This window comes from Tachysurus fulvidraco, chromosome 9 (genome assembly GCF_022655615.1).
Source record: "Tachysurus fulvidraco isolate hzauxx_2018 chromosome 9, HZAU_PFXX_2.0, whole genome shotgun sequence".
NCBI classification, from domain to species: domain Eukaryota; kingdom Metazoa; phylum Chordata; class Actinopteri; order Siluriformes; family Bagridae; genus Tachysurus; species Tachysurus fulvidraco.
Genome location: NC_062526.1, coordinates 26,062,363 through 26,090,208, shown reverse-complemented (window position 1 = coordinate 26,090,208; position 27,846 = coordinate 26,062,363). Strand labels below are relative to the sequence as shown.

Here is a 27,846-nt window from a genome sequence, read left to right as displayed (position 1 = left end):
ATGCCTGGGATTGAGGAGACTCTCACCTACATCGCCCGCACGGAGGAAACCTGCCTTGAGGTGGTATCTGAGATCCACCGAGCCACTGACCTTGCGCTCTGTGCCACAAAGCAGACGGCCCGCTCCATAGGCCGTGCAATGGCTGCGCTGGTTGCCATGGAGAGGCGCCTGTGGCTCAGTTTGACTAATATTAAAGATGAGGATATGTACTCTCTCCTGGAAGCCTCGTTGTCACCTCAGGGCTTGTTCGGTGATGCAGTGAGCAGTGTTGTAATGTAACGAAGTAAAATTACTTCGTTACTGTACTTAAGTAGAAATTTCACGTATCTGTACTTTACTTCACTATTTAAATTTATGTCAACTTTTACTTTTACTCCACTACATTTTCTAGATAAAATGTATAATTTTACTCCGTTATATTTCCAATAAGCATCTTCGTTACTCGTTACTACAAAATAAAATCAGAAGAAATGTGTGCGACTGCAATAAGGGAGGTTTGGCGAATCACTGCTCCTAGATTGCATTAGATTGCTAGATTGCACGCACAGGCACACGCAGCGTGCACGCGCAGTCAGAGCTGGAGGCATTTATAACGTTAATCGGCTGAAAGCCGCAAATACGGCGACCAAAAGCAGTGAAATTTCGCTATGCTTATTACCAGAGTTGTAGCACAAACAAAATATTAATGCAAACATTCCATTCAATACTAAATAAAAATAACATTTATTGATTTGGTCTTGAAGCCTGAGATGCTCAGGCTCCGCGTGACCCGAGGTAGTTTGTGGATAAGCGGAAGAAAAAGAGTGAGTGAGTGACTGCATTCATTGGACACACTGTTTGTAGAGAATGCACACACACATATACTGATTTGATTCGAGACTGGCATCATTACATCATGCATAAAATTTTGGTGTCCACTTTTGCCATTTAATAACACCATAACGTTTGGCTTACTATGTAGTCATATAATATATAATATATAACTCTTCTTGTTTTAAATTCTCATTAAAACCCCTAATGGTGAAATCCTAGAACCGCCCCTGCTCTTATGCCTACCGAAAATAACTGAAATTGTACTTTTTACTTTTACTTCAAATACTTAAGTACATTAAATATCAGAAAATTACTTTTGATACTTAAGTACAGTAAATATCAGATACTTTAAGACTTTTACTTGAGTAATATTCTAAAAGGCAACTTTCACTTCTACCAATGTCTTTTTCTAGTACGATACTTGTACTTTTACTCAAGTATTGCTTTCTAGTACTTTATACAACACTGGCAGTGAGTACTGTCATCGACAGGCACCAGGAGGTAAAATGCCAGTCGGCGACGTTCAGGCTTCCCTAATGCCTGCCCCGCCGCCTCCGGCGTTTCGGGGAGCAGTGGGGTCTGTGTCTGCTCCTCTCCCTTGCATGGATCTCCCTGGGTTGGCACCTGCCAGTTTCAGGGCACCTGGGAGGTCTGCACAAGGTTGACACCACTATCAGACAGCCAGGCAGTGTTTAAACTTCTGCCAGGGGTGTCTCAGTGGGTCCTGGATACCGTAGAAAAAGTCTACAGGATCCAGTTCTCCTCCCATCCTCCGCGCTTCCAGGGTGTGCTGCCCACAATTGTTGGCAGACACCAGGCAGCGTTCCTCCAAGAGGAATTTCTCTGACTCCTGAGGAAAGGGGCCATAGAGCATGTTCCCCTCCCAGGGCGGGACTCCAGCTTTGCAGCCGATATTTCATTGTTGCCAAGAGGGACGGGGGGCTGCGTCCGATTTTGGACCTACGGGCTCTGAACTGTACTCTGAAGACTTGCAAGTTCAAGATGCTCACGCTCAAGGTTATCGTGTCCCAGATCAGGTCCAAAGACTGATTTGTGACGATCGAACTTGAGGACGCTTATTGTCACATAGGCATTCTGCCAGAGCACAGGAAGTTCCTCAGGTTCACTTTTGGGGGCGAAGTGTACTGGTATTGTGTTCTTCCTTTTGTCCTAGAACTTTCACCACGCACGTTTACAAAGTGTATGGACACTTCCCTAGCACCATTGTGTCTCCAGGGCATCCGTCTACTGAATTACCTGGACGACTGGCTCATTCTGGCCCAGTGGAAGGCTAGGGCGGCCAGTCATCGAGATGCTGTGCTTGCCCATATGAGGTCTCTAGTACTCAGGTTGGACCCAGAAACCTGTGTGCTTTCTCCTTTTCAGAGAACCACCTTTCTGTGGCTAGTTTGGGACTCCACCATGATGCAGGCACATCTGTCTCCCGCTCGGGTGGCTTCCATCTTGTCAGCAGTGAAAGCTATTCGGCTAGGCCGAGGCCTCTCTGTCACCGAGGCACAGAGGGTGCCCGGCCTCGTGTCGGCAGCAGCCAACGTTATTCCTTTGGTTCTGCTCCACATGAGGCCATTCCAGCTCTGGCTCAGGGATGCGGGCTTTCTTCCTTGCAGACATTCCCTCAGGGTTAAAAGGGTTACGTGCTGCTGGCTTCGTACCCTTCTTATGTGGAAAAGACCCCGGTTTCTGGCCTTAGGTAACACTCTAAGGGCGTGTCACCATCTCAGGACTCTTTCGACAGACACCTCACTTTCGGGCTGGGGAGCGCCTAGGATGGCCGTCCTGCCCAGAGTTTATGGGAGGGCCCCTATCTCTCATGGCACATAAACTGCCTGGTGATGAGGGCTGTGTTTCTAACACTTTCTTCCATGCCTCAGGGGCTGCCATGTCTTAGTACGGACAGACAGCACTGCGGTGGTTCCCCGTATGAATCATCAGGGCGGTCTGCATTTGTGCCCCCGTTTTATTTTGGCACAGCAGATACTGCGCTGGGCAGAGACCAGGTTCCTTTCGCTGAGAACAATTTTCATCCCAGGGCATGTAAATAGGTAGGCAGACTTCCTGTCGAGGCAGGTACTGAGGCCCGGGGAGTGGCGTAAATGTCATAAATGTCTCAATCCCCACTGGGTGGAATGACACTGGTGTGGACGTAGCCGAGGCTCCGTCAGTGCGCCTTCCCCCCGGTAGCTTTGCTTCCGCAAGCCCTAGCCAGAGTGCGCCACGACCTGGCCAACCTTCTCCTAGTTGCCTCTCGTTGGACCCCTTGGGTTGGTACACAGTCCTCCTCATGAATGGCATTCCATGGAGGTTCCCGTCAGGGAAGATCTCTTCTCTTGGGTGCAGGGGACAATCCTACACCCCCGCCCCAAGATATGGAAGCTTCTGGTCTGTGCCCCTGAGGGGGACCAGTTCCTAGAGGCAGGCCTGTCATCTGGGGTGACCAAAACTCTACTAGGAAGCTATATGCTCTGAAGTGGAGGGTTTTTTTTGCCTCTGGTGTGATGAACACTGTCAGAATCCAGTTCACTGACTGGTCAGTACAGTGCTGGAGTTCCTGCAGTCTCTCTTTTCTCAGGGCTTGTCCCCATCTACTTTAAAGGTGCATCACTGCCAACCATGAACCTGTCCTCGGGGCCTCCTTGGGTAGGCACCCTCTGGTCTCTCACTTTCTGCGTGGTGTCAGGCGGCTGAGGCCTTCCTGCAGACCGTGCCTTTTCTCCTGGGACCTCTCTGTGGTCCTGGAGGGGCTGCTGGAAGCCCGCTTTGAGCCCATGGAGTCAGCCTCTGAGAAGTTTCTGACCCTGAAGTTGGTTCTGCTCCTAGCCTTGGCCTCTTTTCAGCACCCTGGGGCGCGATATGTCCCTATGGTGCCCATGATGGCTGGCTGTCCAGTTATACTGCCCCATGAGTCGGCGGAACAGGAGAGGCTGCATTTGCTTTGCCCACTGAGGGCCTTGAGGACTTATGTCCACTGTGGAATAACTCCTCTATGGAGTTATTCTATGGAATAACTCCTCCGCCCTTTTTATCTGTCTTGGGCTGGAATAAGTGGGCATACTGGGTATTGGAGGCCATTAGCTCAGGCCTATAAGTTGCACGGTCTTGCCTCGCCTCTCGGCATCAGGGCTATCTCCGCTAGGGGTATTGCCTCATCCAGTGCCTTGGCCAGGGGTGTTCCCTTTGAAGATATTTGTGTTGCGGCAGGTTTGTCCTCTCCGCACACCTTTATCTGGTTCTATAACCTGGTCTTGGACCCCAATCGAGGGTCCCAGGTCCTGCAGGGCCTTTGATGGTCTGTTCCCAGTCTGCTCGTGCTCTCTCATGGCCTCTGGCACAGTCATCGACCGCTGCGTGGTGATGTGGGTATTGGCGTTCCCATAGCGTCAGCACTGACGCAGCGTCGAGTTCCCTCGAAAGGGAACTACACTAGGCTACGTATGTAACCCAGTTTCCTGAGAAGGGAACAAGACGCTGCGTCGCTGGCCACACCCGGGCATCCTCTCGCGCTTCCTTCAGACAAATTGTAGCTGGAGTAGTGTTCATCAGGTGGATTGCTTGAGGGAAGAAACTGTTCCTATGTCTGGTCGTTCTGGTGCTCAGGGCTCTGTAGCATCGACCAGATGGCAACAGTTCAAAGAGGGAGTGTGCTGGATGTGAGGGGTCCAGAGTGATTGACTTTGCCCTTTTGCTCACTATGGAGTAGTACAGGTCTTGAAGAGTGGGGAGAGTTGTGCCAATGATTCACTCAACAGTCTGGACTATGCTCTGTAGTCTCCTGAGGTCAGATTGGGTAGCTGAGCTGAACCAAACAGTCACTGAGGTGCAGAGGATGGATTCAATGATTGCAGTGTACAACCGTTTCAGCAGATCCTGTGGCAGGTTGAACTTCTTTAGCTGATGAAGGATGTACAACCTCTGCTGAGCCTTTTTCACAATGGAGTCAATGTGAATGTCCGACTTCAGGTCCTGGGAGATTGTGGTTCCCAGGAATCTGAATGACTCCACTGCTGTCACAATGCTGTCCATTATGGTAAGTGGGGGGAGAGCAAGGGGGTTTCTCCTGAAGTCCACTATCATCTCAATTGTCTTGAGCGTGTTCAGCTCCAGGTTGTTAAGGCCAGACAGCCAGCTGTTCAACCTCCAGTTTGAAGCAGACTCGTCACCGTCCTGGATGAGGCTGATCAGTGTGGTGTCGTCTGCAAACTTCAGGAGCTTGACAGAGGGGTCATTAGAGGTGCAGTCATTCTTGTACAGGGAGAGGAGCAATGGGGAGAGAACACAGCCCTGAGGGGCACTAGTGCTGATGGTGCAGGTGCTGGATTTGAGTTTTCCCAGTCGCACTAGCTGCTGCCAGAATGTTGTTTTGAAGCAAGAGGCTAAAAAATGGGCCTAAGATGGAAAAGTTAGACAGATAATTAAATTGGTAATTATTGGACAAGAAAGTTGTGGACATTAGAGATTGAAGGATGTCTGTATCTGTTATCTGTTTATGTTTTCATATCCAGTTATTTCCCTAATGTGTACTTTAGTGATTTGTGGAGTTACAGGATGTCTGTAGTTCTGTAGAGTTGTTACAGATGGTGAACTGCTCATTAACACATCATTAACTGTTGTGTTCATACAGGCTGCAGGCTGAAAGGAAATAAAGAGACAGAAGAGATCACTGCATACACAGGAGACTCAGTACTGCTGCCCTGCTCCTGCACTGAGCTCCACAGAAAACCTGAGACATTCAAATGGAAGAAATACACAAATAACTGGGCACAGATATCTCCTGAGAGTTATAAGTACAAAGGGAGATTTCAGCTGGTTAATGATCACTCTTCAGGAAATCTCTCTCTGCTCATATCACACCTGACTGAAAAGGATGGAGAAGTTTACATGTGTGATGTTAATGAGGGTGAATACAGATACATCAGACTCACTGTTAAAGGTAAATGAGTCATTTTTATTCACAATGTTACTTCAGTGATAATCTCATGACAGATTAATCTGATGTTGTAACATTAATACAATATATTAAACTCTTTATTTGTATAAATTTGAGAAATGCTTTTTTAGAGTATTTTTACACATTGTCTGTGTAAAAAGACTCTAAACATTTTTGCCTGAGTCTGTAGAAGTGTCAAGTGATGAAACTACTGTACATGTCTGTAGCTTGCCACAATACTATGACATGATTTGTCTGTAGTTGTGTATGATGAAGTGTGTTGTTTTATAGGAAATGTTTAAAAAACATTTTAATTGGTGTGTTCATACAGGATTCAGGCTGAAAGGAAATAGAGAAACAGAACGCATCACTGCATACACAGGAGACTCAGTACTGCTGCCCTGCTCCTGCATTCCTGAGCTCCACAGAAAACCTGAGATATTCACATGGGAGAAAATTACAGATGGAAATAACTGGACACAGATACCTCCTGAGAGTGATGAGTACAAAGAGAGATTTCAGCTGGTTAATGATCACTCTTCAGGAAATCTCTCTCTGCTCATATCACACCTGACTGAACAGGATGAAGGAGTTTACAGGTGTAATGTTAAAGGGGATGAATACAGATACATCAGTCTCACTGTTAAAGGTAAATGAGTCATTTTTATTCACAATGTTACTTCAGTGATAATCTCATGACAGATTAATCTGATTTTGTAACAGCAAACAACACGCCTCTTTATAGGCTCCTGGTCACAAAGCTGCAATTAGTGCAACTCGTGACACCTGTTCACGCCTCTATTTAATATGCAGAATTTCGGTTTCCAGACAAAGTCTGTGTCAGAGTAGAGCAATAGCACGTAACAAAATTGGTAGTGGAGTTACAAGGAGAGCTTCAATTGAGGTTCAGCATGGTAATACACTTCTGTTTACCTGCCTGTTGTAGCGGTAGAGCTTAAGGAGTGCAATTTGGGTAGTTTAGTCCCTGAGGTTCGAACCACTCTTTGGGCGTTCCACTTCTTCAAAAGCATTTCAATATGCCCCCCCATTATTTTCTGGTCATAAATATGAACATACAGTGGTGTGAAAGTGTTGGCCCCCTTCCTGTTTTTATTTTTTTGCATGTTTGCACACTTTAATGTTTCAGATCATCAAACAAATTTTAATATTAGTCACAGATAACACAAGTAAACACAAAATGCAGTTTTTAAATTAAGGTTTTTATTATTAAGGGAAAACAAAATCCAAACCCACATTGCCATGTGTTAAAAAGTCTTTGCCCCCCTGTTGAAACCTAACATAACTCTGGTTTATCACAACCGAGTTCAATTTCTGTAGCCACACCCAGGACCGATTACTGCCACACCTGTTCTCAATCAAGAAATCACTTAAATAAAACCTGACTGAACAAAGTGAAGTAAGCCAAAATATCCTCAAAAGCTACATATCATGCTGAGATCCAAAGAAATTCAGGAACAAATGAGACAGAAAGTAATTGAGATCTATCAGCCTGGAAAAGGTTATAAAGCCATTTCTAAAGCTTTGGGACTCCAGTAAACCACAGTGACATCCATTATCCACAAATGATGAAAAAAATGGAACAGTGGTGAACCTTCCCAGGAGTCTCCGGCAGACCAAAATTACCCCAAGAGTGCAGCAACGACTCATGCATGATGTCACAAAAAACCCTACAACAACATCCAAAGAACTGCAGGCTTCACTTGCCTCAGATAAGGTCAGTGTTCATGACACCATAAGAAAGAGACTGGGTAAAAATGGCGTGCGTGGCAGAGTTCCAAGATGAATACCTGCTTTTTTTCTGAGCAAAAAGAACATAAAGGCTCGTCTCAGATTTGCCAGAAAATATCTTATTGATCCCCAAGACTTTTGGGAAAATACTCTGGGGACTGACGAGACAAAACATTAACTTTTTGGAAGGTCCTCCCCCCGTCCCCATGGTCTGGGGCTGTTTTGCTGCTTCACAACATGGAAGACTTGCAGTGATAAATGGAACCATGAATTCTGCTGTCTACCAAAAAATCCTGAAGGACGATGTGCGGCCATCTGTGACCTCAAGCTGAAGCGAACTTGAGTTCTGCAGCAGGACAATGATCCAAAACACACCAGCAAGTCCACCTCTAAATGGCTGAACTAAAACAAAATGAGACCTTGGAGTGGCCAAGTCAAAATCTGTGTGGTGGCATTTTTGATCTACATATAAAACACAGTCAGACTCAGAGTTGGTGGTAAAAACAAAGAAGTATAGATGGTATTTATTTCCCTGCAACAAACGAAGTCTTCTATACAGTGTAGAGTGCCAAGTCTACACAGTGAAGAGGCAAAGTTTACTGATTCAGCTCTCCCTTTTATAACCTAGGTGTGTGCTTGTGTAGCCTGGTATGTGTGTGTGCTTGTGTTTATGTGGCCTCTCAGTCACTTGAGTAAAGTCAGATCTTATCAAGCACGTGCACCCACACGCCCCTTAGTTCCCATCCCTTTAACACATAGAATGTTTGTGGCAGGAACGTTTAGGGTTGTAGAACATGTACATTTGTTGTAGAACTGTTGGGTTTGCTGTTCTCTCCCATAGTCTGACAAACAGAATTGTCCATGAAAGCACATATAAACACTCATGATTTTCTTCAAATTTCAACTACAAATTTTCTACTACACCCGAATCCTATCGAGATTCTGTGGCACGGTAAATGCTCGAAAACCCTCCAACGTGGCTGAATTACAACAATTCTGCAAAGATTAGTGGACCAACATTCCTCCACAGCACTGTAACAGACTCCTTGCAAGTTATACGCAAACCCTTAATTGCAGTTCTTGCTGCTAACGGTGGACCAGCCAGTTATTAGGTTTAGGGGGCAAGCACTTTTTCACACAGGGCCATGCAGGTTTGGATTTTGTTTTCCCTTAATAATGAAAACCTTCATTTAAAAACTGCATGTTGTGTTTACTTGTTTTATCTTTGACCAATATTTAAGTGCATAAAACTACAATAGTACAATACCCACCCCCACCCTCCCCAAAGAAAATAACCTCTTCATTTGTAGGAATTTGTTGGGGAAAAAATTATATATATATATATATATATATATATATATATATATATATATATATATATATATATATATATATATATATATATTATTTATAATTTTTTTTTGCTGTTATTGTCACTAAAGCTTCTAAACATTTTTGCCTGAGTCTGTAGAAGTGTCATGTGATGAAAATAGATGTCTGTATCTTGCCACAATACTGTGAAATGATTTGTCTGTAGTTGTGTATGATGAAATGTGCTGTTTCATAGGAAACATTTTTATTGCACAACTATTTCACTTTGACTGACCACTGAGTTATTAAAAGTTGTGATTATTGGACACAAGTGGACATTAGTGAGTTGTGGAGTTACAGGATGTCTGTAGATCTACAGAGTTGTTACAGATGGTGAACTGCTCATTAACACATCATTAACTGGTGTGTTCATACAGGCTGCAGACTGAAAGGAAATGGAAAGACAGAATGGATCACTGCATACACAGGAGACTCAGTACTGCTGCCCTGCTCCTGCACTGAGCTCCACAGAAAACCTGAGACATTCACATGGGAGAAAAGCACGAAGAACTGGGCACAGATATCTCCTGAGAGTGATGAGTACAAAGAGAGATTTCAGCAGGTTAATGATCACTCTACAGGAAATCTCTCTCTGCTCATATCACACCTGACTGAACAGGATGGAGGACTTTACAGGTGTGGTGTTAAAGGAGATGAATACAGAGACGTCAGACTCACTGTTAAAGGTAAAAAAGTCATTTTTATTCACTTATGCCCCTTTTTCACCAAGGCAGTTTGATTGCTGGTTTAGAGCCAGAGCCTAATTTAGAACCAGTTCTTTCTTTTTTGAGGATGTCTGTAGTTCTGTAGAGTTGTTACAGATGGTGAACTGCTCATTAACACATCATTAACTGGTGTGTTCACACAGGCTGCAGGCTGAAAGGAAATGGAGAGACAGAACGGATCACTGCATACACAGGAGGCTCCGTACTGCTGCCCTGCTCCTGCACTGAGCTCCACAGAAAACCTGAGAAATTCACATGGGAGAAAAGCACAAATAACTGGACACAGATATCTCCTGAGAGTGATAAGTACAAAGAGAGATTTCAGCTGGTTAATGATCACTCTTCAGGAAATCTCTCGCTGCTCATATCACACCTGACTGTACAGGATGGAGGAGATTACATGTGTAATGTTAATGGGGACGAATACAGAGATGTTAAACTCACTGTTAAAGGTAAATGAGTCATTTTTATGCACAATGTTATTTCAGTGATAATCTCATGACCGATTAATCTGATGCTGTAACATCAATACAATATGTTGATGTTTGTTCATTCTCCAGGTTGCAGACTGAATGAACAGACAGTGGATGTGACTGGAATCGTGGGACAGTCTGTCCTTCTGCCCTGCTCCTGCTCTGAACTACAAGCCAAACCACACACTTTCAGATGGAGCTTTGTTAAAGGATCTGATCACATAAAGATCTTCCCAAAGGAGCAGACAAATCTCTACACAGACAGAGTTCAGGTCTTTAATGATCATCCTCCAGGAAATCTCTCTCTACTCATATCACACCTGACTGTAGAGGATGGAGGATTTTACAGGTGTGAGATCGAGAAAATGACTACATATATCTATCTTACAGTGAAAGGTAAAACACCCTTCAGTATATTATGCAAGGAGGTCATTTAAAAATATATTATTATGTGAACTACTGCTTCATATTAAAAAGATGTGAGGTACATTTATCAAACTTTGGTGACAAAACCATATTATGGTATAAGAATTAAAATATTAAAATCAGACAAGAAGCTGTTCTGTCCTTTGTCTGTGTTTGTGTTTATGATTACTAATTATCTGAGTTTGTGTTCTGACTTGCTTTCACTTCTCACTATGATCGCTGGATTGTCTTTGCTGATGTCTCTCCAGATTCTCTTATCCACTTCCCTGTTGCCGTGGTAACTGTGATCTTTCTGCATATGATTGTGGCTGTGGTTTATTGCACCACCAGAAAGAAAGGTACAAACACCTTTAAACTTTTGTGAGAAGTTTATCAACTTACCACCGTATTATCTGAACGACCTGAGCTTTTCTTCTTTATTTTTCTCTCCAGGTTCTGGTACAGTCCATTACAGCAAAGGTGATGGAGAGGAAACAGTGAGTCTGCAGTAGAGAAGAATTCAATTCACTGATCCATCAAGAAATTAATCAAGAGATTTGTTCAGAAATATTCCTGCATAAATAGTTTAGTAAATTCATTAGCTTCATTTCTTATTCACGGTTTGTTCTCTCCAACCGTTTTAGACTTTCAGCTTTCCTTTTTATGCTTAATGATATTTTAGCTAAATCATGGAATATGTGTGGTTAGATTTAAAGGTGTATCATTTACAGGGTTTATATCTGATGATCACATGCTTTTGAAGCCTTTTTCACTTTTACAATATATGCATCATTAAAAACTAGACACATTGTATTATTTCTTCACAAAATGTAATGTTCTTGGTCCTGGATTGTAAATGCAATCAGAACTGAGGTGTTCCTCAGAGACAATAAATACATCTGTGTCACAAAGATTATTGTAAGCAACTTTTCTACCAATTCTACCAAGATTTGAATGGTTTTACCTTTAACAGTGAGACCGAAGTCTCTGTATTCATCCCATAAGATCACATTTCTCCTCTATTAAATACATTGACACCCCAAGCAGCTTCTTCTTTGACCTTTCTAAAAACACAATTCATTACAAACAAATGCTGCATCTCAAAAGGGAAAATGGCACTGTAATAATAGACCCAGCAGAAATAAGAAACAGAGCTATAACTTTCTACACTAAACTCTACAATGCAGAGTTTTGCAACTCATCCCATAGTGATGAACCAACCCACTTTAACCACAGAACAGAAGAATAAACTGGACATGCCTCTAAAACTACAGGAACTAACCACATTAACAACAGGACTACAATATACAGACTACCCAAAGAATTTTACAAGCACTTCTGTGGTTTTCTGGGGCAGCCCTGTGCAATGTCTTCAAGTACACCTTCGCCATTGGAAGGCAAGCAAGCTGTACTAAACCTGGCACATTTAAAGAACTGGAGACCCATAGCTCTGTTGTGTAGAGACTCCAAAATTTTGTATGTGGTTGGCCTGAAGGAATCCTGTTGGTCAGGGGTGTTGGCTCCAGACTCTTCCCAAGTTCAAGTTCAAAGTGTTTATTGTCATATGCACAGACAGAAAGTATGTTTCCCTGCACAATGAAATTCTTACTTTGCTGTCCACACTAAATGTCATACAGTAAAGTAAAAAAAAAAAAATGAATAAAATTGAATAAAAAAAGGAGCAAAATAAATAAATAAATAAAAATAAGAGCAACAAAAGCAATAAAGTAGTAAAGGTACAGTTCTTAATAGAGGCAATAAGAAGTGCAGTGCCGAATAAGGTAATAAAGTGAGGTAGTGCAGTTCTTGGTGAGGTAGTGCAGTTCTGAGAAAATTAATGTGCAAAAATGTAGTTCAATGTAAACAGTTATATCCATGTAAAAAGTTAAGCAGTTATGTCCATGGTTGCAAACTCCCATCAGCTGTTTAGTAGTCTGATGGCAGAGGGGAAGAAAGAGTTCTGCAGTCTTGAGGTCCTGCAATTCACACTTTGGTACCTCTGTCCTGAGGGTAGAAGTGTAAACAGTCCGTGTAGGGGGTGGAAGGGGTCTTTGAGGTTGGAAGCAGCTCCTGCGGACTCTGTGGTGGTAGATGCTCTGCAGAGAGGTCAGTGGAGTCCTGATGATCTTCTGCACAGTCTTCACAACTCTCTGTAGGTGTTTGCGGTCCATGACAGTAGTGCTGCAATACCACACAGTGATGTAGTTGGTCAGGACACTCTCGATGACACAGCTGTAGAAGTTGCTGCAGATCTTAGGCGACATGCCAAACTTCCTCAGCCTCCTCAGAAAATACAGCTGCTGTTGGGCCTTCTTGACCAGCTGCTTGATGTGAGGTGTCCAAGTGAGGTCCTCACTGCTGTGGACACCCAGGTATTTAAAATTGCTCACCCTCTCCACTTCAAGCTCCCGGATGAACAGTGGCTGATGTGTTCTCCTCTCCTTTCTGATGTCCAATATGATTTCCTTCGTCTTGTCCGTGTTGAGGGTGAGGTTCTTGTCTCCGCACCATGACACCAGACTGGCCACCTCCCTCCTGTAGGCTGCCTCGTCACCGCCAGTGATGCGTCCTATCACTGCAGTGTTGTCTGCAAACTTCAGGATGATGTTGTCCTTGTGGGAGGTGACACAGTTGTAAGTGAACAGCGTGTAGAGTATGGGGCTGAGTACAACCCTGTGGAGTTCCAATGTTTGTGATGATACTGGCTGAAGTCCTATTACCAATCCTGACAGACTGAGGCCTGCCAGTCAGGAAGTCTAGGAGCCAGTCACAGAGGGTGGGGTGCAGACCAAGTGTGGACAGTTTGTGGGTGATAACCATGTTGAAGGCGGAGCTGTAGTCGATGAAGAGTAGCCTTAGGTATGAGTCCTTATTTTCCAGATGAGAAAGGGAATAGTGGATGGCAGCAGCAATGGCGTCCGAGGTGGACCTGTTAGGCCAGTAGGCATACTGCAGGGGGTCAATAGTGTCTGGTATGCTGCTCTGAATTCGGGCCAGCACCACTCTCTCGAAATACTTCATGATCATTGGAGTGAGTGCCACTGGCCTGTAGTCATTCAGGCAGGTGGGTGGGCTCTTCTTAGGCAGGGGGACGATGGTCATGGTCTTAAAGCACAAAGGAACGGTGCACTGGCTGAGGGAGAGGTTGAAGATGTGAGAACATCAGTCAGCTCGTTGGCACATGCTCTGAGGGCCCGCCCAGGAATGTTGTCTGGTCCTGCTGCTTTGCAGGGATTGATCCTCAGAGCTTTTTGTACCTGGGTTGTTGAGACGGTTGGTGGAGGGGAGGGGGGTTGGGTGGTCCAGGTGTGTGTGAGCCTGCTCTCTGCAGTCTAGCTGGGGTCCTCAAAGCGGGTGTAGAATGTGTTGAGGTCGTCCGGCAGGCTGTCTGTTAAGGTTATATTGTTGGTGGTGGTCCTGTAGTCTGTGATGTGCTGCAGGCCTTGCCACATCTGCCCCGAGTCAGCAGTAGAATTGAAGCTGTCCAGCATCTTTCTGTACTGCCTCTTGGCCGCTGTGATGGCTTTCCTCAGTCCATACTTCACAGCTTTGTACTCGGTCTCGTTGCCTGATCTAAATGCAAGAGAGCGAGCAAACAGCATGTGACGTACCTGAGTGTTTATCCAGGGCTTCTGGTTTGGAAACTTCATGATTTGTATGGTGGGCACGATGTTATTGACATAAATGCTGATGTACCCAGTCACATACTCAGAATAGTCCTGTACGCTGATGGATGAGTCCTCCAGTGTGGCTGCAGCTTTAAACATCCCAGTCTGTCAAAGCAAAACAGTCCTGCAGGGTGCTCTCAGTCTCTGGGGTCCAGAGTTTAACCTCTTTGGTGACAGGGTGTGCTTGTTTCAGTCTTTGTCTGTAAGCAGGGTACAGGAACAAAGAGATGTGATCTGAGTGTCCGAAGTGGGGGCGGGGTGCAGCCCTGTATGCACCACGTACAGTATGTTGCCGTAAACATGGTCCAGAGTGTTCTTATCACGGGTGGGAATGTCAACATGCTGGTGGTATTTGAGGAATACATAAACTACACTGGTTGAAGTCGCCAGCAACAATAAAAACAGCATCAGGATGAGCCGTTTCTAATGCGCTGATGACGTCATGGAGTTTGCTGAGTGCTGCCATGGAGTTAGCTCATGGGGGTATGTAAACAGCGGCTAAAAACACAGCAGTAAATTCCCTCGGTAGATAATAAGGATGGCATTTCAGCAGTAGAAACTCCACATCTGGCAAACAGTGTTTATCAACCGTCTGTATATCTCCACAACACGAGTTGTTGACAAACACACACACACCTCCCCCTTTAGCCTTACCAGACGCGGCCGTTCGGTCGTCTCGGTGAACAGAGTGAGTCTGTAACTGAATGGCATCTTCTGGCAGTCTGTCTGAGAGCCAGGTCTCGGTGAAAAACAGGGTGCAGCACTCTCTGATTTCCCGTTGATTTGTAATCCTGTCTCGTAGCTCGTCCAGTTTGTTTTCCAGGGGCCGCACATTCGCTAGCAGGAGGCTAGATAGTGGTGGTCGGCTAGCACAAGCTTTTAGCCTAGCATGGAGCCCTCCCCTCTTGCCTCGCTTGCGTTGCCATCTCCGAAGCGCTCTCCTGGTGTCAGCTAACTCCCTCGAGCTCGGTGCATCGTGGCCCCCGGGATGGTTTTGGTGGTGGTTTCGGTGGTCACTCTGGGAACGAACAATGTGTTGTAGCTCCAGCGGAATAAAACTAGTGAAGTCATTGTGTCGTGAGTTGGCGATGTCCAGTAATTCCTGTCGATTGTATGTTAGCAGTGCATGGCATTCATGTACTGTGGAAAAAACAGGAAACACAAAAAAGGAGAAAAATCTGACATTTTAGCACGGAGCAAGCAAACACGTCTGCCTCAGGGGGCGCCATGTTGAAGTCAAGTCCAGCCCCACGAGAAGCCTGGAGATCCCTTTACAAACTAAGAATAGAAAAGTGAACTACTGATTTTCAGTGGCAGATTGTGTACGTGGCTGTGACTACAAACAGATACTTGGCACACATCGACCCTACCAGGGGCAAGTAATACCTTTTCTGTCACATGGAGGAAGACCTCCATCTAGGCATTGAGAGGGTGAGTGAAAGGTTTTCATTAGAACAAAACTGGTGTAAAAGTGTAGATTTTAAGTGGACTATATATGGTCCAAGTTATGTTTCAAATACGAAAAATGTGGTTCTTAACTTTTTTATTGGTCAGGCTAAACTTGCTATTTGGATCACAAGAAAAAACAAAATGAAGTTGCACCCAGTTTCCCAACATACTACTTGCTGCTTTAGCAAAAGCCAGACTCAAATTTGGATATTAATTTTTTTTTAGACACACAAGCTACCAAAATTGTTTCAGCTTTGGTTATGCAGAGAAGTCTTATGTCGGATAGGCACAAATGAGCTAACTTGTACCTTTTAAATGTGTTTGTTAATTTTTCTTTTTCTCCTCCTTTTGTCCCCTGTGAGGGTAAAACTCAAAGAAAAATGAATAAATTTGTCTTCTCTGGAAAAAAAAATCTTGTTTTTAAATGAAAGGGCATTTTAAAAGTCAAAAAGTCTCTTTCTCTCTCTCTCTCTCTCTCTCTCTCTCTCTCCAAACACAGAGAACGTCAGGATTCTGGACTTGTCATCCTATGCTTTGGCCACTAGAGGTCTATATTGCTCCACTTTTTTTGTATGTTGTTGTCCCCCGTCTCTTTATAGTGTTTTTGCTGCCACCTGTGACTCATTTCCTTGTGTGATTTAGATTTAGTTTTGCTTTTTAGTTTAAGATTTTTAGTTTAGTTTTAGATTTAGTCAGTGTGTGTTTAGCACTAATTCTCTCTTTGGATTAATGTGTTGGTCCTCAGGAAGAATGCAGGTGTGTTTTCTTCTCCTCCTCTTTATACAGCTTCATGTCACACACACACACACACACACACACACACACACACACACACACACACACACACACACACACACACACACACACACACAAAGAGTGTCTTCATTACACTGGACCTGTCATTCCATGTTTTGGCCACTAGATGTCTTCATATTCCCTCATGTTATTTTCCTTCTGTTAGCTTATTTTGTTATAAGAGGTCACCTACACACCTGACCAACAGACCTCACAACACTTACACACCTGATGAACAGACCAGAATGGTCCTTTTTAGAATTTATTACTCTATTTTGCCATCTAGTGGAATAAAAAAGCTATATTTATCTCATTTTTCAGTTCAATTAGAGTCCTAAAGATTTTTTACTTAGAACAATGATTATAAATTAATGTGTTATTGTATGTATGGACAGTATTTCTACATACAGTATTGTATTGTAGTCCGTCTGAACGTATTTTAGCCGTTTTTCATTCACAAATTGGATTGGCACCAGCCTCTCTTTTTTTTCTGTCCACAAGTTCAAATGAACTCTTCTTATCTTTGGACTTTCCTGTATACTTCTGCTGTCAATGCCACATCAACATATCATCACCATGTCAACAATTCTTACAATTATTAATAAAAAACCTGCTTATTTTTTTAAATCAGTGTTTTTACTCATTGTGTTGTTTGGTGAAAGCAGTGTTTGGCTTTTGTGTGTTTTAATGCGGCGTCACGCTTTTAGTATTTCACTCTTCTGCCCTGTCAGTGGTGTGTTGCTAATATTTTCACTTCCTGTCAGTGTGTGAATGTGGTAATGTGTTAAACCTGCAGTGTGTGTGATCAGTATAGTGTGTGGATTTGGGTCCTCAGTAAGATTGGTCATGTCACTGAAGGTGAGTAATACATGCTTGGGCCTGATGCTGGTAGAAAATATAAGCTTTGGACAGAGAGATAGATAGCTAGATAGATAGCTAGAAATAGAGATAGGGAGAGAGAGAGAGAGAGAGAGAGAGAGAGAGAGAGAGAGAGAGAGAGAGAGAGTTGTGTATGACTGTCAAAACAGGAAGTGACAACTGAAAAAAGTAGTTGAAACTATTGCTTCATTAAGTGTGTGTGTGTGTGTGTGTGTGTGTGTGTGTGTGTGTGTGTGTGTGTGTGTGAGCATTAAAAATTGAATGTAAGACTGCATTTCCACACACAGTGTCTCTGCTTATTTAGAGTTATTAAAAATGTTGGTGTGTTTTTATCTTCTCCTCCTTCTTCACATCACTGAAGGTGAGTTTCTTTCTCTCTCTCTCTCTCTCTCTCTCTCTCTCTCTCTCTCTCTCTCCTATTCAATAATCAAAATAATTGTAAAATATGTAAGAATTTGCTATTTAAAGCCTTTAAATCTTATCATGTAGTTTTCTTACTTCTGATGTGGAAATATAACCTGTACATGAAACTACTGAAATCATGTAGTTAAAAATATTAAAGAGATCATTACTGACCTGTGGCTTTGGGCAGTAACATGATGACAAGATTTTTATCTGTATTCATGCTCCAATGATCATTTTCTGTATCTGGGTTTTAAGTTACATTGTAGTTTTACAGCATTTCCACAATTACAGTGTAAACAATCAGCAAAGCAAAAAGAGCAAAACAGTAAAATATGAATGTGATTTTAAATCCTGAAAAAACTTTGGATAAAGTAACTTTGGATAAACGTATAAAGCAAATAGAATGGATTAGATCACAATACTGTAGAATAAATAAACACTGCACATCCAATTACTGACACAGAGCTGTACTTGTATCCGTGTAGAGCATGTTGTCTGTTCATGATGTTATATTCAGTTACATCCTTACTGTGGACATTAGTGAGTTGTGGAGTTTCAGAAGGCCTGAGCCACTTATCCCTATGTTGTGCATCATAAAAAAACTTCTGTCTGTAAGTGTCTGAGAAATCTCTTTGAAGAGACCATCTATTTGTAAACATCTGTTGGTTGTGACTCGAATGTTGGTGCGAACTGATAGAGGGACAGGATGCACGTTTTCTTTATTTCTTTATATATTTTTTTCTTTCTTTGCTTTCAAAATATGTATGCGGTAATATTGCTTGTGTGTTAAAAGATATGTTATATGAAGGCTCTCTTAGAAAAAGTCAACCCTCAGTGCTCAGAAGGATACCACTGACAGTAACCTGTAAAGGGAAACCCCAACACATGTGGGGGAAAGACTTAGTCAGTAAGATGATATTGCAAGCGTGTGCTTTTTGAGAGGAATGTATACCTTAAATACATTTTGTCACTGACCACAGGGTTACCGGTTGTTGGTTTTAAAGTCAATAAGAATGCCATATTGGCAAAAGGCTTGAAAATGTATGAAAGCTTGTCTTGAATTAAATTGTGTGTGCATTCTAGTGTAAACATTCTCAGTGCATGTTATACTCTGTGTGCATCATAGAACAAATGCATGCTTACGCTTAGAGAGTGTTTCTTGGTTTGTTATAATATTTGCATTTTAATTACATTTACTTATTCTAATACTGTTTATTATTTGAAGGAGATTTTAAGTCTAAGTCTGACTCCACCATTTAAAGAATAAAACAATAGATTAGGTAGAAGAACTTGAAGAGGATCCTTTGTTAGAAGACCGAGGGACTTTGAAGGACACCTGCATTCAACCTAAGATCAACTCTGATAGTTGATATTGTGTTTTCAACACTAACCCATGCAAACTAGGACACATCTCTTAATTGGGTTAAGTGTGATGGAGAAATGTGCAGACTCATCATTACATGAGTTTAATATCTCACCCATATAAACCTCCTTATTCAACTCCTTATTGTACACTACACAGAATACTGAAGAGTATGGACAAGTGCTCTACTACTTTTTTCCCAGATCTTTGCAACAGTTCACTTTGAGTTGAATGAAACGCACACGCTGAATGAAGGGGAAACTACAATAATAGACATTTGTATATATTGTCATTTCTAAGTGAAAAGAAAGTGAATGGAGACTCCATGAAAAATCAATCAATCAATCAAATGTATCATAATGAGCTTTGTTCTGGTGCACTAACTCTAAAAGACCACTAGATGGAGATGTCAGGTCAGTAATGCTGTAGACTGCTGCTGACTGTCACTACGTCATGTCAAAGCTCATGAAAAATGTAAAACACAATAAAATACATGTTTACAAGGAGAAATTCAAAACCACACTGCTTTTGTTTGATGCATTAAAATGTATAATAGTTGATTAGTTTATCAGCATTAGATGATTAATAAGGATTCAGAACATAGACTCAGTTCTGCTGTGCAAAAGACATGAGAGACTTCTTACTTCTATGTGGTCAAGGCCATACTGCTAATGTTGCACTTCCTGTTTTAACTGTGAGGGTGTGAATGTGACCTATGGAGTGTGTTCATTATGATGAGACACTGCAGCAGTCGGTCAGTGTGTGTTTAGCTCTAATTCTCTCTTTGGATTAATGTGTTGGTCCTCAGGAAGAATGCAGGTGTGTTTTCTTCTCCTCCTCCTTATACAGCTTCATGTCACTGAAGGTGAGTCTGCTGATCTCTCTCTCTCTCTCTCTCTCTCTCTCTCTCTCTCTCTCTCTCTCTCTCTCTCTCTCTCACACACACACACACACACACACACACACACACACACACACACACACACACACACACACACACACACATATACATTCCTTTTTAATACTATATCAGGAAATGCTGTATGTAAGATTGTATCTTTTAAACCATAAAGTTATTCACTAATCTTACTTTTTATTTGAAAATATAAAGTTCTCACTGAACAACTGAAATTATTTGAGTTTTGGAGTTTTTGGTTTTGCTGCCAAACTGAATGTAAATAGAAACATTAACATTAAGAAAATGTTCATTATTGGATATTAATAAAACCTGCTTAACACTTATTAAGTAAGAACTTTCTGCCAGGTCTTTATTAATCCCCGTCTATGTCCTGGGTTCATGTAGAAAACTGAGTCTCCTTCATCATGATGGCTGTTCTGGTTGTTCCTTCGTCGTCCCCCTACACCTTCCTCTCGCTCTCGCATTGGCTGTTACTCATCAAGGTTCTTTTAGCGTCGTACATGTGGTTACATCACAAGATTTTGTAACAATCATGTCAAAAATACTTGAAACCCATGTGGTGTGTTCACATTGTCACTTCCTGGTTCTTGTGGCTTGTCTGGTTTTGTGTCACTAAAATAGAAGTGGGTTTTGCTGTTCAGAGTAAAATACATGCAGAGTTTCAGTGTCTCAGAGGAACATGTTCATGTGAACATTGTGTAGTTTGTGTTCTGTGGATTAACACTTGACCATGTGTGTGACAAATGATGAGAGACCTTTACATTCAAACTGACACTCAATAATGTCTTCATTTGGATAAATTTGAGAAATGTTTTTTTTACAGCTGTTTTTTTCTGTCACAAGCATCTAAATATTTTTGAGTCTGTAGAAATGTCATATGAGGAAACCACATATCTGTAGCTGTGTGCTGTGAGCTTATAATACTGTGACATGATTTGTCTGTAGTTTATTAGAGAGTTATTAAAATTAGTCATTATTAGACACAAGAAATTTGTGGACATTAGTGCGTTGTGGAGTTACAGGATGTCTGTAGTTCTGTAGAGTTGTTACAGATGGTGAACTGCTCATTAACACATCATTAACTGGTGTGTTCATACAGGCTGCAGACTGAAAGGAAATAAAGAGACAGAAGAGATCACTGCATACACAGGAGACTCAGTACTGCTGCCCTGCTCCTGCACTGAGCTCCACAGCAAACCTGAGACATTCACATGGAAGAAATACACAAAAAAATGGACACAGATATCTCCTGAGAGTGATGAGTACAAAGAGAGATTTCAGATGGTTAATGATCACTCTTCAGGAAATCTCTCTCTGCTCATATCACACCTGACTGAACAGGATGGAGGAGATTACAGGTGTGATGTTAAAGGGTATGAATACAGAGTCATCAGACTGACTGTTAAAGGTAAAAGAGTCATTTTTATTCACAATGTTATTTCACTGATAATCTCATGACAGATTAATCTGATGTTGTAACATCAATACAATAAATTAATCCTTTTATTTGTATAAATTTGAGAAATGTTTTTTTCTGCTGTTATTGTCTGTGTAAAAAGCCTCTAAACATTTTTGCCTGAGTCTGTAGAAGTGTCATGTGATGAAACTACATGTCTGTAGCTTGCCACGATACTGTGACATGATTTGTCTGTAGTTGTGTATGATGAAGTGTGTGGTTTTATAGGAAATGTTTAAAAATACATTTTAATTGCAAAAGTCTTTCTCTAATGACCACTTGTGGATATTAGAGAGTTATTAAAATTTGTGATTATTGGACACAAGTAAGTTGTGGACATTAGTGAGTTGTGGAGTTACAGGATGTCTGTAGTTCTGTAGAGTTGTTACAGATGGTGAACTGCTCATTAACACATCATTAACTGGTGTGTTCATACAGGCTGCAGTCTGAAACGAAATAGAGAGATGAAACAGATCACTGCATACACAGGAGACTCAGTACTGCTGCCCTGCTCCTGCACTGAGCTCCACAGCAAACCTGAGACATTCACATGGAAGAAAAATACAGATGGAAATAAGTGGACACAGATATCTCCTGAGAGTGATGAGTACAAAGAGAGATTTCAGCTGGTTAATGATCACTCTTCAGGAAATCTCTCTCTGCTCATATCACACCTGACTGAACAGGATGGAGGAGATTACATGTGTGATGTTAAAGTTAATGAATACAGATACATCAGACTCACTGTTAAAGGTAAATGATTCATTTTTATTCACAATGTTACTTCAGTGATAATCTCATGACAGATCAATCTGAGGTTGTAACATCAATACAATATGTTGATGTTAGTTCATTCTCCAGGTTGCAGACTGAATCAACAGACAGTGGATGTGACTGGAATCGTGGGACAGTCTGTCCTTCTGCCCTGCTCCTGCTCTGAACTACAAGCCAAACCACACACTTTCAGATGGAGCTTTTATAAAGGATCTGATGTCATAAATATCTTCCCAAAGGAGCAGACAAATTACACAGACAGAGTTCAGGTCTTTAATGTTCATCCTCCAGGAAATCTCTCTCTACTCATATCACACCTGACTGTAGAGGATGGAGGATGGTACAGGTGTGAGATCAACAACAAAATCAGTACAGACATCAAACTCACAGTAAAAGGTAAAACATCCTTCTGTATATAAACCATATGTGATGTCAACTACAGTGTTTATCTATGTCAATGAAATATTTTAATAAATATGTGAACTTCTACTTTATAACAAATGATTTGGAGATCATTCATCAAATCTTGGTGACAATAACTGATAAATAAAATGTAATAATTAGACACATTTCTGTTCTCTGTTCTGTCCTTCGTCTGTGTTTGTGTTTATGATTACAGATTATCTGAGTTTGTGTTCTGACCTGCTTTCACTTCTCACTACGATTCCTGGATTGTCTTTAATAAAGAACACACTGAGTTTCCACACTTGTGTCCTGCCTTCACTCACCACACATCACACTCTTTATTTATAACTTATTAAACCTTTCTCTCCTTACAGGGGCACCAACAAGACCTTCATCATCCACACCAGTGATCACAACAACTTCACCTCATTCCAGACCAGGTACCACACACCACTGATACACACTGCAATGAAAAGTCTTAGTGTTAGTGTTAGTACGTTAGTCAACACACTACATTAACTTCTGTTTATTTAAGATGAGCTCATGATGTTCTTCTGTTCTTTTAACATCTACAGGAGTAGAATCATTTCAGAAAAACTTTATTTAAATAGAAAGCTAATATGCATTAACAAATTAATCAGATGGTTAGTAAAAAAGTAATAAATCCTAAAATTGGCCTTAGATTTTGTAGAGTCCACCAGAGTTCTCCTTGTGATTCTGTGAAGGAGCTGTTAGTATAGAAATTATAACATATTAGAATCAGTGTGTTAATGTAAACTGTCAGAGCAAGATAATGATTCAACATGGTGAACAAGTCAGAGTGAAGAATTTAAACCCCTGTGTCCTTTTCACTTCTCATCTGTTCCACATAGGGATAAACTCTCAAAACAATAATCATCTGTCAGATCCTCTCAATACCACCATCATCATCTGTACTGCTGTTGGGGTTTTGCTGCTGCTGCTGATACTTGGGTTGGTCATCTTCTGGAAACACAGAGGTATATATACACACACACATACTCACTCAATCACACACATTTCTGCATTTCACTCCGTTTCATTCTGTAGTACAGAGACGAGGACAGATCGAGATTAATGATGGACAAGCAGGACAGAAGAAGGAGCAGGTTGGAAAACATACCATTGTTCAGTAGATTGATCATCACATAGTGTGTGTGTGTGTGTGTGTGTGTGTGTGTGTGTGTGTGTGTGTGTGTGTGTGTGTGTGTGTGTGTGTGTCATTAGTTTTTTCTAATGCATCATTTTTTTCCTACAGAATGATTCTGATGCTCTGTACACCACCATGGATCCAAAAACTAAACACAACAAAGAAGAAGAACAGGTGTGTATAATTCTAAATGTGTGTATTTTATATGGACATGTGTATATGTTTTATTGTGTGTGTGTGTGTGTGTGTGTGTGTGTGTGTGTGTGTGTGTGTGTGTGTGTGTGTGTGTGTGTGATAACATTTATTGCTGCTCTATTCCTACAGGATGGTTTGCTGTACTCGACTGTAGTCCACAGTAACACTGTGAGAGCAGCACACACTCCTGTGGCATCAGAAGAAGTTACAGTATACGCCAGCATCAAAACTAACTAACACACACACACACACACACACACACACACACACACACACACACACACACACACACACACACACACACAAGAAGAAGAAACTATAAAGATTAAATTTTTTAAGGCATGCTTGATATAATATGACTCCTTTAGTTCTATACACACCTGTAAAGGTGACAAAAGCGCTCAGCTTTAGATGTAACAAACTTTTCTATGCTGATTTCTTTTTTAAAAATAAATGACAGAAGCTGAAAAGTTCACTGTGGATTGTCTTCATTCTCTGCTTTTTATTACACAACACAGAAAAATTATCCAACAGAACAATGAACATTAGTGAGATTTACTCTAGTTTAATCAGATCCTTGTAACAAGCCATAAAATCTTATTATTACTGAAATATTTTTATTATTGAAGAAAATTCCTGCTTGTAAATCATTTCTGGTCAAAATTATTTGACATTTATTGTTGAGGTTTGGATTAAACCCATTTAATTCACAAGACCAGTCCAAGCAGAAAATAACTGCAAGAACATTGATGGTTAAAGGTGGGTTGTGATTTTCATTCTGTCTTTTCATTCTTTCATTCCTGTAACCTGTAACCGTGTTCATGGAAGCTTCTGTGAACACATGACAATATTTAATTGGCTGACAAAGGGCATCCAAGTCACGTGTCCCTCAGATTCTGATTGTCTGAAGAAAGACACCAGTCATGCCCGGTGTGTAGCAGGACCAGCCTGTCACAGCAAAACATTATGCATGGGGACACCCCTGAACAGGGTAGTTGAAGATGCTACACCCCTGAAAGGTGGGCCTTGATATTAAGAGACAAGATTACTCCATGTACCATATAACATGTATGATCCAATAATATAGGCACTGCCTGGTGAAAGGGTTACCAAAGTGCCTTTAAAACAGACTAAAGGCAGTATGTAGTTACTCCACCAGTTATAGCTGTGAATGTTCCTCCTGAGTATGGCAAGATGCAGCTTTTCCACCTCCAAAGACTCACTGAAATGGAGGAAAGAATGTCTGCCCTGCCAGCATGCCAAGAAATTGCAGGAGGAGCATCTGTTAACCTGAGTGGAGCTCCTAGTGCTGGTCAGTTGTAGATTTCCTGCTTTTCTTTTTGCTCTCGCTATTTCCTAGTGTCTTTAGGATTCTGCACCTGTCATTCCATGTTTTGGCCACTAGATGTCTTTATTCATGTTTTTCCTTCTTCACACCTGACCAACAGACAACACAACATTTACACACCTGATGAACAGACCAGAATGGTCCTTTTTAGAATTTATTGTTCTATTTTGCCATCTAGTGGAATAAAAAAAGCTATAATTGTCTAATTATTCAGTTTAATTAGAGTCCACAAGATGTTTTATCTTAGAACACTGATTATAAATTAATGTGGTCGACCAGATTTTGAACTTATTGTACGTATGTGCAGTTGTATTTCTACATACTGTATTGTATTGTAGTCCGTATGAACGTATTTTAGCTGTTTTTCATTCACAAATTGGATCCGTACCAGTTTCACTTTTTAAAATTTTTTCTGTCCACAAGTTTAAATGAATTCTTCTTATCTTTGGACTTTCCTGTATACTTCTGCTGTCAATGCCACATCAGCATATCATCACCATGTCAACAATTCTTACAATTATTAATAAAAAACCTGCTTATTTTTTGAAATCAGTGTCTTTACTCATTGTGTTGTTTGGTGAAAGCAGTGTTTGGCATTTGTGTGTTTCGATGCAGCATCACGCTTTTAGTATTTCACTCTTCTACCTTGTCAGTGGTGTGTTGCTAATATTTGCACTTCCTGTCAGTGTGTGAATGTGGTAATGTGTTAAACCTGCAGTGTGTGTGATCAGTATAGTGTGTGGATTTGGGTCCTCAGTAAGATTGGTCATGTCACTGAAGGTGAGTAATACATGCTTGGGCCTGATGCTGGTAGAAAATATAAGCTATAGATAGATAGATAGATAGAGAGAGAGAGAGAGAGAGAGAGAGAGAGAGAGAGAGAGAGAGAGAGAGAGAGAGAGAGAGAGAGAGAGAGGAGTTGTGTATGACTGTCAAAACAGGAAGTAACAACTGAAAAAAGTAGTTGAAACTATTGCTTCACAAGTGTGTGTGTGTGTGTGTGTGTGTGTGTGTGTGTGTGTGTGTGTGTGTGTGTGTGTGTGTGTGTGTTGTGTGTGTGTGAGCATTAAAGATTGAATGTAAGACTGCATTTCCACACACAGTGTCTCTGCTAAAAATGCTCATGTGTTTTAATCTTCTCTTTCTTCTTCACATGAAGGTGAGTTTCTTTCTTTCTCTTTCTCTCTCACTCTTTACAGCATTTCCACAATTACAGTGCAAATAATCAGCAAAGCAAAAAGAGCAAAACAGTAAAATATGGATGTTATTTTAAATCCTGGAAAAACTTTGGATAAAGTAACTTTGGATAAACGTACTGTAGGAGAAAACCGTCTCCACCCTACATTGGCCCAGGCTAACTGACTATAAGTTTAAACAGCAACTCCAATTTAAAATTTAAAGAAGAAATGATCAGCCAAACTCACGAAGACTGGATTCAGTTGAGGTAGGTTTATTGACAGTCGTATAGACAGCAATCAACCAGCTGGTACCAGGGATACAAGTTTGTCTAGCAGACGATACTTACACTGAAGCACTGCTGATTTCAGCAAGCTTATATACAGTTCTGACATGCCCCCCTCTTCGCCATACCCTCCTTGCTATCCAATCATAAAACTGCTCACGCACGCATTTTCCACATGCTCAGGAATTTACCTTTATCTCCAAAATGGACCCTTTTTGACAAGACGTTGGGTCAATATTTGCCTATGCATTAGGCCAACTAAATTCCCAATATCTTCCACCTGAGGGGTCCCATTTCCATAGGACTTGGGCCTACGTCATCAGGCCATAAAGCTTATAAGTTGGGTTTTATGTGTTTTTAGACTTATTCTCTTTCCTGAGGTTTTTCTTTAACAGACTCAACTTAACGCAACTACACATGGGTACGTATTGGATCTACTCATGTTCTTGTCTACCAACATTTTCTCTTCTATATGACTTAAAACCTGTTCTTTACTGTTCTGTCTCTTTGGATACAGTGTGCAGTAGTCATTGGTTTACTTATTATACCCTGGTGGCTAGAGTGAGTATGTGTTTACTGAAGCTCTTGTATTTTTAGCTTCCATCTCTGCTTGGGTTGCAAATCTCTTGGATGAGACTAATCTTTCTGCTCCATCTCCTACTGCTGATCATCTCACTGAGGTCATTACTCATTATCTCCAGGACATGGAGAGTCGTGGTCAGCCCTGTGACACATCTGCTGCTAGGAGAATCAATGTTTCAACCCAGACTGCTACAGTGGCCACCAAGTCTACCCAGACTCCTTCAGCCTCATCCACAAACACACAAGCTACTCAAACTACGTGGCGTGTTAACAAAAAGACTAAATATCCTCCTCGTTTTGCTGTCAAACCATTTTATATTAAGAAGTGACTCTTTTTCCTTTTGACTCTTTTTCCTTATCTCATTATTAAAACCTTTAAATTCAACTTTTTGGGCCTGAATCCTGTATGTGCACACGTTCTTTTTTGCCTCACTGTGTGTGTGTGTTATTTATAAATGATAAATAATCATTTATTAATCATTCAACATCTAATGGTC

The 27,846-nt window shown here is 41.5% G+C and overlaps 1 protein-coding gene across 1 annotated transcript; it reads left to right on the top strand.

Moving 5' to 3' along the window:
* On the top strand, window positions 1–24,429 carry LOC113660551 (polymeric immunoglobulin receptor-like). Its single transcript, XM_047818705.1, has 11 exons — window positions 1–250; window positions 6,090–6,407; window positions 9,256–9,564; window positions 9,747–10,055; window positions 10,164–10,425; window positions 22,536–22,585; window positions 22,969–23,034; window positions 23,467–23,592; window positions 23,663–23,721; window positions 23,871–23,936; window positions 24,087–24,429. Exons 1-11 carry the CDS (start codon window positions 1–3, stop codon window positions 24,192–24,194), a joined length of 1,923 nt encoding a protein of 640 aa, XP_047674661.1. The 3' UTR covers window positions 24,195–24,429.
* The last annotated feature ends 3,417 nt before the right edge of the window (window positions 24,430–27,846 follow it).

Bases quoted from the DNA above. Each gene is read 5' to 3' on its own strand.
- LOC113660551 (XM_047818705.1), top strand. From the start codon at position 1: ATGCCTGGGATTGAGGAGACTCTCACCTACATCGCCCGCACGGAGGAA. The intron at 22,586-22,968 runs GTAAAACATCCT...CTCTCCTTACAG, and splicing joins CATCAAACTCACAGTAAAAG to GGGCACCAACAAGACCTTCA. The intron at 23,722-23,870 runs GTTGGAAAACAT...TTTTTCCTACAG, and splicing joins CAGGACAGAAGAAGGAGCAG to AATGATTCTGATGCTCTGTA.